The 14,937-nt window shown below is 34.5% G+C and overlaps 1 protein-coding gene across 9 annotated transcripts in view; it reads left to right on the top strand.

Annotated features, from left to right (window-relative positions):
• The window catches only part of LOC126815495 (MYCBP-associated protein), a 45,646-nt gene extending 42,213 nt beyond the window's left edge, over positions 1–3,433 (top strand). For all 9 annotated transcript variants that reach the window (XM_050541174.2, XM_050541172.2, XM_050541168.2 and 6 more), the window contains one exon: positions 699–3,433. In XM_050541174.2, coding sequence (XP_050397131.2) covers positions 699–782 — 84 coding nt within the window. In that variant the 3' untranslated portion in view covers positions 783–3,433. The remainder of the gene's footprint in view (positions 1–698) is intronic.
• Positions 3,434–14,937: the final 11,504 nt, after the last annotated feature.

Below are 14,937 nucleotides of genomic sequence, written 5' to 3'. Positions count from 1 at the left end.
TTATTAAATTGATATACATAGATTGTGTAAGTGTGTTTTATTAAATTGATATACATAGACTGTGTGTATTATTAAATTGATATACATAGATTGTGTAAGTGTGTTTTATTAAATTGATATACATAGACTGTATAACGTTTGTATTATTAAATTAAAATACATAGAATACATCTTGTGTAAGTGTGTATTATTAAATTAAAATACATAGAATACATCTTGTGTAAGTGTGTATTATTAAATTAAATACGTAGACTACATAGGCATGTAAAATATACACAATGTATAAGTGTGTATTATGGAATTAATTATAGATGTAAACTATAAACATTGTATAAGTGTGTATTGTTAAATTGATATTCATGTAAACTAACTATGCACATTGTATACATGTGTGTAAAGTTACATTACAAACTATTATTCAAAATTGATATACATCTACCATCTAGACTATACACATTGTATAAGTTTGAATTATTATATCAATATATAATAAAAGTAAAGATTTCAGCTATTAAATATCCAAAAAAACAATAGTATGAATTGAACAACTACATGTATATCATTATTGTTTTATCACTGTCTAATATTTGCCACCAAAGAGGCATCATCAGGACGTAACATACACATTGTATAAGTATTATAATAAAATAAGCAGTGGACTAAAATCTCATTGATTTATCTTTTTTTCTTTTTTTCAGTCTTATCTTATATTGGCGGACATGGCAAGAAATGTGGAAAATTTATTCGAGGACATAAAACAAGACACTGCATTAAAGCCATAAAGTTAGAAATTTTTATAACAATATGTTAAACAACTGTGATACTTGAAATAATTTAATGTATTATTTATGATAATTTTGATAACTATTTTACAATGTATTGTATCCTGGGAATTGAAAACACTCTTCAGTTTTACTGCAATTATATTTAAAATTTAATCTTAACAGATTTTGTTAATATAAAGAAGTTGTACATTCACCATTTTCATTTGTTCCGTCAAAAACTTTGAATTATGTGTATCAATGATTTTAGTTCTACTTTCAGTAATCAGGTTTTTAAATTCATTTTGATATTAAATACTCCAAATGTAGGATCTGTTAATTATGAGAATCCATATTTGTTACACCTTTTTTGTAATTTATTGAATGGCTTTAATAAAATGGGAAACTTTAAATAGAAATCTTTTTACAAAACTCTTTCATTTCTTAATAATTCTACTGAAAAAATCATGACTGTATTATTCTATAGCAATATATGAGTTAATTCTAAATATATTTTTTGTCAGAAAACACAATTGTATTGTAAAATATTTATTACTAATAATACTTGTAATGATTAAAAAAATTGATATGATATTTATTTCTTTTATCAGTCTAATAAATCCTTGAATGAGAAGATCATCCAAGCTATGAACAGTAAACAAAGGCTACGTTTAACAATGAGGTATAAATGAAACGAAGATGAGTCGTTCATTTTTACAAAACTACTTTACTTATTGTGATTGACCTTCCTTGTAAATAAAATTGTATAGACTCTAGACTATCTTCCATTACTATAATAATATGGCATGCATAACGTGTTAGATTTTGCAAGCTTATCTAATGGCATTAATTGGAATGTTAAGAAGTGGGTCCGATGGTCACATTAACAATATCCCTTGAAATTATCATAGAACATAATTTTGTGGATAGAAATCCGTGAATAACAAATACGCTTCTTCCCACAAATTCTGGACAGCATAATATTTGAATAATGTATCAAAAACAACGATGATAATTAGGAATACAATAGAATGGCGTACTAGATTTATTTTAGTCAATAAAACTATGAACGAATTTTAGAAACACCTATCCTGGACGACCTGTGCAACTATATGAAAATGTGTGATTATTTTTTTGTTGTGAAAATCAAATTCCGAACCGACAGCACCAGTAGTGTCTGGATAATCATGAAAGTTCCAGAGAAGGTAAACAGGTTATTTTGGCGTTAATATGACTTATCAACAAACTGTTGTCTTGGAACAGTCTAATTTTGTTCTGTTCTATTTTTTGGATTACCCCACCTTATCTTGTAATAGTAGTAGTCGGCGGTTTAACGCTAGTTCCCTTAGTTTAACGCCAGCTTCCACAATAGTGATATCGCAGATTTCACCTTGTTCTAAAACATTTCTTTATTAGGAACGGGATGGTAATTGATCGACGACAGTCAAACCTGCCAATCAAACCCTCTGATACAGAAATTTTCTTACGCATAAAGTTTCTTTATTATGTTAATGGAGAGGAAACTAAAACCAAAATTTTTAAATAGATTAGCAGACGATGGGAAATGCGCGGTGACGAAATAAATCAAAATTATATAATAGGAAACTTTAAAAAAAAATTGGATTTTAGGATCTGTTTATAAATGTACCATATATAATAACTATTTTGTACCATTAATATTAACAAACAAAAGAATATAGAAATCTCGCTAAATATAATTTTTTTTTATAAATGTGACTTGTGAATTTTATGTCTTACAGGTGTTCAACAATTCGTCTATTTCACCATTACCGTGTCCAATATTAGCGATATTAAAATACATGTATAGTCGTTAAAATACATTTTTTGTTTTCATGTATTTTAGCAGTTGAATCATGCATCATCAGATTAAATTATTCTTATGTATTTTATTAAATCATTTGTCATTGTGTGTCTTTTTCTGATTTATATAGGCTAACGTAAGCTGCTCGGCGAGGGCGTTTCTATACAATACATTTTATCATATCTTATCTTTGATTGAAGAGATAAAAGTAGGGCCTATATTTTTTCACATACTGATATTCATCAGCGTAGAAAGATCTTGCATGTAAGCGTAGTGTTGGTTATATAATTATTACTTTTGTAACGAATTGTGCGAGCCGATACAATTCGTTACTAAAGTAATTAATAATTATAATTTTTGTGTGTTCCTTAAAAGCCCGATGCGCCATTTTAGCGCTATAGAATCACTTACAAACTACAATTTTGTGAAAGTTGAATCTGTAATAGGAATAACACCATCAGTTCAAAAATGGTTCAGTTCCCGTCAGTATTTACAAAGATAAATAATATGTTGAATTAAAATTTAATAGATACAGGCTGCTCGCAATGCTATAGTCCGCCGCCATTTTGTTGTCCATTGAATCCAAGCCGGGACATTATCTAGCGTTGGTATTTTAATTAAATGTTAAATAATCAGTCTTAGTACATAAAGCAGGGAGAAATAAGATATTTTAGCGAAAAATCCCAATGGCGCATCGGGAATAAGGTTAAAATGTATTGAAACATTCTAATTTAAAGGCATTAAATCGCTAATATTTGGGACCTAGAAATTGACACAAAAAGTCACAACGCATATATTAATGTAATATAAATGTATATAAACTGATTTACATTAAATCATTTGTTTTTACTGTAATTTCTTATCAGTTATGTTCGGCGAAATATGCCAGAAGTCTCAACCGAATGGCAACCTCTAGCGTCTGGTTATTCCAGTCTACGATAGTGTTTATTGCGCATGCTCTCCAGATAAGAATGTGACGTCACCGTTTGAATGACTTGTGGAATATGCCTCGTTTTTCGAGTCACTTGTTACAAATGACGCTGAAACGCATTATGGTAAAATGGTTTATTTTGTCTTAAATATTGGATATCAGATCACAACATCAATGTTGATTTAAATTGACACATTTTCAATGTCAAAGACTTTGGATGATATTGGGTTACTTTAAAATTAACAATTTCACCCAAAGATAAACGCGAACAGTATCGCCTGATAATGTTAGATAAAACTATGAACACAAGATTTACTATGAAGTCTGTATTGAATGAAGCCTATACATGTATAGTGAGAAGAATTGACTTCAAACCTCCGACTTTATTTTATGTGTAAACCATGATATCTTATTAATTCCTGGAAATATTTCCGCGTCCAATATTTGAAGGAAAGGGAGACTTCTCCCTCGAATAGCCCAAATTGTCGCTTTATGATCGAAAGAAGTTTTTAAAAAATAAATTTTAAATTTGAACCCGGTCATTTATATGCCCAAGAGAACAATTAGTAATACTTCACAGAGTTTTAAAATACTCCCCAGATGGGTTTTCTTACCATGTTAAAGACCCTACGCACGAGCAAATTATTGAAATAAATTTGACCATGTTATTCCAGAAATGACCTATCTAAATAATTCAACCACGGGCATTTGAAAGGATTAAAACCGAAATTGATTACTATGATCCTGCAATAATGTAAACTGGAATCCGATTATAAAACCAATGCACCCGTATGTATGGGGTACCAAAGGACCCGTTCTTGGTTCATATTGTATCTTGGCTTGCATTAAAGATACATTATGGGAGATTAGATAAAAAGCAGGCAGTTGTCACTATAATAGTTGAAAACTAGATAATGTAAAGGGAACTTGCTGAAAATTTCAGCCAAATTGATCCCCTACGAACCGAGAATTTAGCGATTGGATTTTCGGTCTAGCCTCGATCATCATTACTAAAGTAGGTACGATAAAAAAACATAGTCTCGATTATCCAGTTCATGGTTAAATTATTAATGAAACTTGAGCAATATTTTCATTTTACATTATCTATTTTTAAGCTATATATATATCTATATATATAGCACGACTGGTCAGCTCTTTATCTAAATCTTACATAATGTAATCTATCAACGATTGGTCAAAAACGTTTGAAATAAATTCAACAATAAATGAAACCTTTCAAGAAAAGAAATGAACGCCCGCTTTTCATCTTTCACTCCATGAAACCCTTCTCGAGAGATTGTTTTCATACTTTTAATTGTCGTCTATCTCGAAACTATTTACACATATTTTATTTGATCAGCATTCGATAATACAGACATTATTGGGATAACCCCCCATATGCAATCACACGTCAGGTCGAATATGAATGAAATTATTTATATAATAGTTTTAGGTTTTTAGAAATTAGGCGGTGCCGACACACCCTTTTTATAAACTTTGTTGGACCGGAGGGTATATTCGATCTTTCTGACCTGGAGAGTGTTCACAAGAAATAATTAAGATAATATATACTTCTACATTAAATGGATTATTTTTCATAGGCTTTGTGGAAAAGGGTGGGGCTGTCGGCAAAAATTATATTAGATCCGGGCCCAGAGGCTTGCCGTAAACAAGGGGAAAACGCAACACTTTCGGCATATATATGCGCCTGTCAGTTTTAATCAAAACAATATTCGGTCTGAGCACAAAAATTGACCTTTCCTACATATCTATTACACTTGGTGAATTTATGTTCTATAAAATTTAATTTAATTTTTGTTTGAATTAATTCCATAATGTGGTTGCAAGTCATTTTTATAAGTCATTTTTAACATATAAAATTGAAATAATCCCGAAAAAATTATTCACACACTTTAAATACCCTAAATCAGGTAGATTGGAGAAATTTTGAAATATCTCGAAAATGGCAATTTTTACCATATTGACTGATAATTTTGCAATTTTAACCATGATATTTTCTCTTAATATGACAACGATTCGGCTCCATAGTATGTGATGTAGGCGTGTTGCTTAGGATGTTTTAAAAATCCCAAATGTATTTTAATCCACAGAATCAACAATAGCTTTCTAGAAGAAAATGGATCTTGTTGATAGTCTTAATTTTATTGTGACGACACAAGATATTACTGTATGACAACTGACATGGATAGAAACGCCTCCGAAAATGAGACAAGTCCAAATCGATAAAATATCAGAATCGAGAATGTATCGGATGTTCATACAAGTTGTGTATATTATCTACCACCTCCGCTCAAACTCTTCTTAGTATATTAATCCTATATAATGCGCATGAAAGGTGATCTAAGTAAATAACATCTGATATTGACTTCAGTTTAGATTTCTTGGAATGCACATAAGATGGACGACATTACTTTTAGGCACGTATAGCCAATGGTTACTATACCCACTTTACGGCAGGTTTACACCTATCTGATTAAAATTAATTCGGCTATCTTCACTCAAAGTCGCAAAAAGAGACCTCTCGTAAAAACGATGTTTTTGTAATAAAGTTGCCTTGTATTATTTGTTGATTGGCGTTTAAACAACATTGAAATCTGAATATATATTATTCGATGGATAAACGGTTGTGATAAGATTAGGCTTTAAGGTCTAACATCGTTTAACTTCTTTATAATAAAGGTATTTTACAATTACATTGACAGTTTAAAATCACTCACCAAACGGCATAAGGAACTCCACGTATGATCACGTGTATTTGATATTCATGTCCATGAATCCCATGCAATTTTCGCGCCAAAATTTAACCTCAGTTACTACGCCCATATGGAAGGGTATCGCTGCCAATATTAAATGCTCTGCGACAATGTCGTTTCCATTGATTATATGTAAAAGGTACAATGTACAAAGTCCTAATACCGATAATGATAAAGTCAAAATATCTCTAAGGCAAGAGTTAAATGTAAAAAGTGGGAAAATGCTTTTTTTGACGTGTCTACATTTTATATTCCTCTCACTACATTTCACATTTGTGAACTTGGATATAGTAACCATTGGCTATACGTACATGCAATTTAGATTTTTCACCTTGTGTGGTCTTTAAACAGAGAGCGAGAGACAGAGAAATTGGGTTTAACGTCCACTCAACACAAAGTAGGTCATTTCGGAACTAACATATGGTTTAATTTTTATTTCAATAATTCGCTTGCGCTTAGGGTCTTTAGCAGTGGGAGGAAACCGGAGAAAACCCACGAGGTTGGACAGGCGACCCTACTCCTTGTCACGTACAACCGGGGATTCGAAACCACGCACGTGCTAACCATTCGGCCATCCAACCCCCCTGGTCTTTAAACAAGCCTCGTTCGGCCTAAAGCACGCGTAGGCCTTGGCAAAAATATTTCCAAAAATATTACGAATTTAGAAACATGCTAGACTACAAAAATGAAATGATTTACACCAGAATTTTCTTGGCGAAGTTTCAAGGTAATTATAGTGTCACGTGTTTATAGTACTGTAAGTATTAAAATGTAAAATGAGTCCATACTTTTTAATTTATAAAATTACAACGTGGGTCCAGGAATTTTTCTCAAATTTTTGTAATGAGAGGGGGCTGCACAGCGCAGAGAGATGTGGCCGTGCCCCACACAACGTCAAAACCCCCCAGAAAACGTCCATTTGCTCATAATCATTGTCGAAATTATAGGAAATATTTTTTTTTTTTTTTTTTTTTTTTTGGCTTAGATGAAGTTATTGTCAGTACAGATATCATTGTCGACATTGTCGATATTTTAATTTTTGGCTTAGATACAGTACAGAAATTAGTCGGATGTTTCAGAGACAAATATTGTCACGGCCAATATTAGCATGGAGTTGAACATTGTTGTAAGCTTATCTTTATGATCATCGGGATGATTATAATACATACATTATACAAGAGCTAAATCTGCCTAATGTAGGTCTTTCTTTAGGCCTCAAATGTTATATAAACTATTAATTAGACATTTATTAATAAAACAAGACCATAATCAACTCTCGATGGCATCGGATACTCGAGATTTTAACTAGATTAGAACGGTTCGCTATTTAAAAATTTAATTTAAATAGGAAAGCGAGGCTAAGTCTCGAATATACCAGTGCACTGGTTACCACAATGCATACATCTTGTCAAACCACAAACAGTCATAACTAGATAATGAAATATATTGAAATTACTTTATTCAGAGCGAAGTTATGGCTGTTTGAAGATACAGCGTATATCGTTCATTATCAAAGCAACGATACTTGACAACCGAGACTTTGCCTCGATTATCCATTTATCGTTAAATTTTTAATCCCTCGGATGTTTAAATCAATTTACATCTCGGCCACCCTACTATCTAGAGAGTTGATTATAGGTTTGTTATATTAATAAATATCTAAATAATAAATTGTATAACATTTGAAGCCAAAAAGACCTGCAAGTGCAATAGGCATATTTAGCTCTTATGATGCATCTTTAATGGGCTGAACATGAGAGTTTGTAAAATACATATAATATTTAATAATCAGAGTTTGCCGATTATATATTACTTTCCAATGTATCCATAAGTTTATATTTATTAATTGAGAATGATAACTCAAAGTGTCGGGTGGAAATATAAATATAATATGTCAGTTTCAAATTCAAATATGGGAGTGCTCTGTTATTAAGGCCAGGGTTTAGAATCTGCATCCCACAACTTAGTTGAGTTGACAATTCTGGATACCTTCAGGTAGGGTATAATGTAGTTCAGCTCTGAACGTATGTCACATTACATTCGCCCTAATGAGACCCTGTACGTTTAGAGCTGAACTAGGTATAATGTGACAATGTCGGTAGGCTTTAATAGTGCCCCATTAAAAATCCGATACGGTCATTGTAGGCGCGGAACAATGTATAAACTAATCGTCAATATTCATCTGAATCCTTCGCAAACTACACTATTGTGAATGTCAGATCTCTGAAAGGAACATCAATCCAACAATGGTTGAATTCTGTTCAGTATTTACAAAGATATGATGAATTGAAAATGTCCCAACATTCGGCATCGGCAGACATGTAAACAAACAGGCACCACAAAATCTTTGATGTTGTCTATTTTCATATGGAAAACCGTTAAGGTTTTTTAAAGTTAAGGCCCACTGCAGATTTGGTCATAGGCCACGAGATGTAAACAGGGCTAGCGCTAACTCTAGCCCACAATCTCAATAATCACGTGCCCTAACCCTATTTATACCTCGCGACCTATGACGACATATGCAGGGGTGATGCTAATTGTGTGCCGGTTGGGGAGATTCGGGAATTTACGACGGTAAATTGGACCGAAGTTGAGTCCACAATGGCCCCTTTACACACTGATCAGCAGTGAATTTTCGCTAGGCCGCTACAATCACTGATAAGGATGACATCAATGCGACTTAATGAGCCAGATATATTAACTTTTTTCCTGCGACAAATTAAATTCTAAAACATTGTTTTTATGTATTGGAAAAATAAATAAATCGTTTGACGTATTTGTAGGTAAAAATTATTTCCTGTTTAGTGTAAATGGGTATTAAAATGACTAAAAGGCAGCATTCCGCCCGAAGCAGTAACGTCTTATGTAAACAATGCACGCGCCATTTGGCCATTGATTGACGCCGCGTGCTGTGATATAGAGGGATAACTCGTTTTTTTCCTTTTGCGTTCGTCACTTCCGATTGTTGAAACATCGATTACGCATCTATCGTAGCAATGATCTCTGTGATAAAATAATATTTGGAACGTGTTTAACCAGTTCTATCACATATGTGATAATGACTGGCAACAATATTGTCCTTTAAATTAGCATCACCCAATCTGCAGTGGGCCATTACTTTTAGACGTTACCATGGGAAATTCATTAATCGGGAATTTTGGGTAGGATTAGTATTAGGGTTACACCTCCACAGCCGATCTGAAAATAAGACTCTCCCCAAATCCCTCGCTCAGTGCCACACGCACACACCCTGTCAAATTTAGAACCACGTTTAAGCAGACCAAGTCTAATGTTGTTCGTGTTACCCATGGTCACGACAGACATACATGCATTATGTGCACTCCCACACATTAAAGACAAGTGTATATTGAAAAAAAAAAACCCCAAAACACTGTGACGTTTTACATGTTTTTACAGAAGTTGAACGCGGTTGATAATTTGATAATGTCTATCTATACTCTTCAAAAAAAAATAGGGGATGTTCAGAAACAATACAAATCTGCGGAAATGCACTGCTGTTTTTATTAGAAGTAACCCGTGTATGTTAATAACACAATGAACATAAACAGTAATAAAGGCGGCTTATCTGGCGGCCCCATTTCACTCGCAAAGAGATTCACCGTCAAAAGTGAAAATGGACGTTTTTGATTTTTGTCTTAATAATGAGTAATTGCCCCACCAATCCTCAGACATTCAGCAATTCGTCGTGGCATGCACCTAATCAACCGCCCAATCACGATTTGCGGCAATCTGACCCACTCTTCTTGCAGTGCCACGGCCAATTCTTGCAGTGTTGTCGGTTGACGTTGACGTCGACGAACACGTCTCCCGATCAAATTAAACGTAACACACTAAAGCAAAGATATGCTAAACAGTAAATCTTATGCAAGAACGGATAGGAAAGCAAACATGGATAGATAAACCAGCACGCGGCAGTTTTCATCAACCCTTCCTTGAAGTGTCAAATTTGACAATGACCCCCTCCCACGTGTATGGCGCTATTGCGTGTCGCATGTGTAGCTCAGTGGTTCTGTTGGGGCGATAAGTTCTACATCTGTGAACATACTCTCAAAGCATGTCAAGTGTCCATGACTATTTATCATATCACAACCGGCATAGGTATTTGCATTTCAATATCCGCTACTTTTTTTGAAGAGTATAATATAGATGAATAATAATGTACATTTCTTTTAAATAACCGATTTCCCCCAAATTAAAAATTAATAAGATAAGCACTTACCTCAAATAAATCCAAACACAATTCTGTCAGTTGTTATTTTAAAATGTATTCTTGGTCAAAGATACATTAATAATGCGGCCTATAAATTTATTTATGTGTTTTCATTGCTCTAACCAAAACTGGATTATGCAGCAGATTTTTTCGGTATGCGAGAAAGAAAATTCTACATCTCGGAATCTGTGAGCCACATATGTATTGTTGTTTTACACTTCTCTAGGCTCATAATATAAACAAACTTTCAACATGTATGTAAATAAATTCAGACAACGCCCCCATACCCTGAAAAAAACCCCAGTGTCTTTTAGTATTTCCTTTACATAAAACTCGAATCTTCATCAAATTTTCCACTCACAAGCATATTTGGGTAATATCTGGGATTTGTGGGACATTTTATTTCCCATTCCTTTCCTTTATAAATATTTTAAATTAACAAAAAATTCAAGAAGATCTAAGGATAGTTGCACACACGATATACTTTCTATAATTATAGAATAAGTTGATATATCAAGGTTCAAAGATATTTTAAAAAGATCATTCTATATGAAAGATCTTTTTTCTGAGTAACAAATATTGGAGAAATGTAATCGTTGTTGGCTTTCGCTGTTAAAATAATTGTTTTTGTAAATCATCACTGAATAGATGATCATTTGTAACTGGTACTCGAGTAGAACAGACGGCTGCAAATTCTTTATTCAAAGCTGGTTTAATCAAGTCTCGTCTTTTAAGAGACAGTTGATTAAAGGGAACAGCATCAATCAACTCCCTAACTTTATTAGGTGCATTGAAGTTGTCAGTCCAATGGGTTTTTTTTTTCTTTTTAGATGAGGCCTCTGGAATATTGATAATATCTTATGCACATAAGCCAATTGACGTAGCTGTTTTAACCAATGTTTTCTGAATATTAGCCAAACGTAAATCTTGTCGTTTCGTTGGATAGCCCAACTTTGCCCAGATCTCCCCATTAACTGTGGGAACAGACAGGTTCTGGAAATTCTCAGGCCTAGGATATTTCTCCAATGTTTTCTTCAATATATCATCAGTCATCCTTTCAGCAAACCGACTATTTACCGAAGAGGCTAATTTAGATGACAGTTTTGGTCATATCTTTTCAGAACCAAGAAATTCCTTATCAATTGTATCTAACAATGCATCTGCTTCCTTGTCCACTTCGGTACAGTACACACTTGGGATTGTCTGCTTCTATGAAAATCATAAGAATCAGAACTAGTAAGGCTAAGATAACGACCGGTATCTGATGTCGAACTTGAACTGGTGTGACGAAGGACCGTTCTTCTCATTGAAGAAAGTGATCTATGAGCAGAGACTCTAGGAATCCGCTTAAGTGATTCCTTATGTGGATGTTTTCGGATGCTTCTACTTCTATATGATCTTGAGTCTGTCTCTGATATTTCCGAAGGAGACCGGCGGTGACCGCCAGATTTGTTGGCTAATTTGCCTGTCCCATAGTCTCAAGATGCTGCGACATAAGATTCATAGTATCTTGAACTGATAATAACACACCAGGTTGTTTAGCTTGTTTTCCAAGTGTGTCACTGGAAATAGGGATACCCCCAAGGTATTTCATCTTCTAAAAGAGGTCGTACTTCGTCGGTGACGGCATTCGACGCCATATTAAAAATGGCGAGACAGGCTAACGCAAGATCGGGTCGATAAAAGCGTAGCAACCAACGAAAAACAGCAGTTGTGTCAACTACACAATAGTAGAACGAAACAGTAGAACTTAAACAACTTGACCGACAATGTCTAATCTACCCAGAAGCAATCCTACCAAGAAAAAAGCACACGAGATATGAAAAAAAACACAACACGTGGCCAAGAAGTTCACGCTCTCACATGGTTTTGGAGTGACGTAACTATGATGATGTAGAATTAAAACGGACCGGAGTATGTTTTTCAGAGTGCTCGGTGTTTATTGGGCTATCGCAATGTAATTAAAAAACCAGCGGCTGCCAGGCAGGATACGCCCACATTTTGCAAGAGATGGATAGAGAAAAAGCTAAAAACAAACGGGATTTTTTGTACAATCAGGGGCATTAATCCAGAAAGTTATGGTCTGAATTATAAAGATGTTTAAAGTTTCATCAAAATCAGATAAAAATTGTGACCATTAGAGGGTCCACAACCTTCGTATTGCATACTTTTACACAATTTGCGTACAAAGAGCGGACATTTTGTCGGGCAGTTTCATTTCGATTTTCCCGAAATTCGAATTCAACATTCATTATGGTGGAATGGTGATATATTTAAACGGTTTTTAAAATCCGAACTCAATCAAAATTACGGTGTAACGGTGATATATTCGAATGTTTTTTTTAAATCGGATAATAATTGTGACCTCTAGAGGGATCACAAGCTAAAAGGGGGCCATAATTCAGGAAGTTACGATACGATATGCTCGAATATCGAAAGGAGCCAAGATCTTTGGGTTATAAACTTACCATTCAAGTTTCATCAAAACCAGAGGAAAATTGCCACCTCTAGAGGATCCACAACCTTTATATACCATATTTTTACGCTGTATGAGTACGAGGGGCGGCCATTTTGTCTGTCAGTTTTAGTCCGATTTTTACGAAATCCGAACTCAACCACTCTTAGGGTGTAAAGGTGATATATTCAAACGGTTTTTTTTTAAATTGGATAATAATTGTGACCTCCAGAGGGACCTCAAACTAAAAACGCGATTTTTCGTACAATCAGGGGCCATAATTCAGGAAGTTACGATACGATATGCTCGAATATCGAAAGGAGCCAAGATCTTTGGGTTATAAACTTACAATTCAAGTTTCATCAAAACCAGAGGAAAATTGCCACCTCTAGAGGATCCACAACCTTGATATACCATATTTTTACGCTGTATGAGTACGAGGGGCGGCCATTTTGTCTGTCAGTTTTAGTCCGATTTTTACGAAATCCGAACTCAACCACTCTTAGGGTGTAAAGGTGATATATTCAAACGGGTTTTTTTAAATTGGATAATAATTGTGACCTCCAGAGGGACCTCAAACTAAAAACGCGATTTTTCGTACAATCAGGGGCCATAATTCAGGAAGTTACGATTCGATATGCTCGAATATCGAAAGGAACAAAGATCTTTGGGTTATAAACTTACATTTCAGGTTTCATCAAAATCAGAAGAAAATTGTGACCTCTAGAGGGTCCACAACATTCATATACCATATTTTTTTTTACGCTATTTGAGTACGAGGGGCGTCCATTTTGATCTAATTTTTACGAAATTCGAACTCAACCACCCTTAGGGTGTAACGGTGAAATATTTAAACGGTTTTTAAAATCGGATAAAATTTATAACCTCTATAGGGTCCACAAGCTAAAAACGTGATTTTCCGTACAATCAGGGGCCATAATTCAGGAAGTTACGATCCGATATGTGCGAATATCAAAAGGAACCGAGATCTTTGGGTTATAAACTTACATTTCAAGTTTCATCAAAATCAGAAGAAATTGTGATCTCTAGAGTCCACAACCTAGATAATTGTTACGCTATTCGAGTAAGAGGGGCGGCCATTTTGTCTGTCAGTTTTGGTCCGATTTTTACGAAATTCGAACTCAACCATCGTTAGAGTGTAACGGTGAATGCACAACCTAGATAATTGTTACGCTATTCGAGTACGAGGGGCGGCCATTCTGTCTGTCAGTTTTGGTCCGATTTTTACGAAATTCGAACTCAACCATCGTTAGAGTGTAACGGTGATATATTCAAACAGTTTTTTTAAATCGGATAAAAATTATGACCTCTATAGGTTCCACATGCTAAAAACGCGATTTTTCGTACAAACAGGGGCCATAATTCAGGAAGTTACGGTCCGATATGCGCAAATATCTAAAAGAACCGAAATATTTGGGAGATAAACCTATATTTCAAGTTTCGTCAAAATCGGATAAGAATTGTGACCTGTAAGGTGTCCACAAACAAATTGTGGACGGACTGACTGGGGCAACGACAATATTCATCCACATGAAAATATGGGCGTATAAAAAGGTCCTGGTCTTTAAACTTAAACACTGTGTAGATTTGTCATCTCGTTTTGAGTGAATGAGAAAGTTGAGATATACAAATAAGACAGCGATATTTTCGAAAAGCATGCTCGGCTGATAGCGATTTACCGATATGACCAACGGAAAGAGTTTCAGTAGTCTAAGATCCCTTTGAAATTGTCAATGCAGGATTTTCATTTCACGCCAAAACCAGACGAATTAAATCGCCACAATTCCAGCTGAATACCATTTACCTATAACTCGCGGGTAGACCCATTTACCTATAACTCCGCCAGGATATGTGTGGGTTAGTTGTATTTTACGTCCGCTTCCACCGAGGTGATATCGCAGACAACCCGCCAGGATAATAATGACCCGGTTTATATGAAGTC

Source organism: Patella vulgata, chromosome 3, assembly GCF_932274485.2.
Source record: "Patella vulgata chromosome 3, xgPatVulg1.2, whole genome shotgun sequence".
Taxonomy (NCBI): domain Eukaryota; kingdom Metazoa; phylum Mollusca; class Gastropoda; family Patellidae; genus Patella; species Patella vulgata.
Note: the sequence above shows the minus strand (reverse complement) of the source record. Positions and strands in the feature narration are given on the sequence as shown.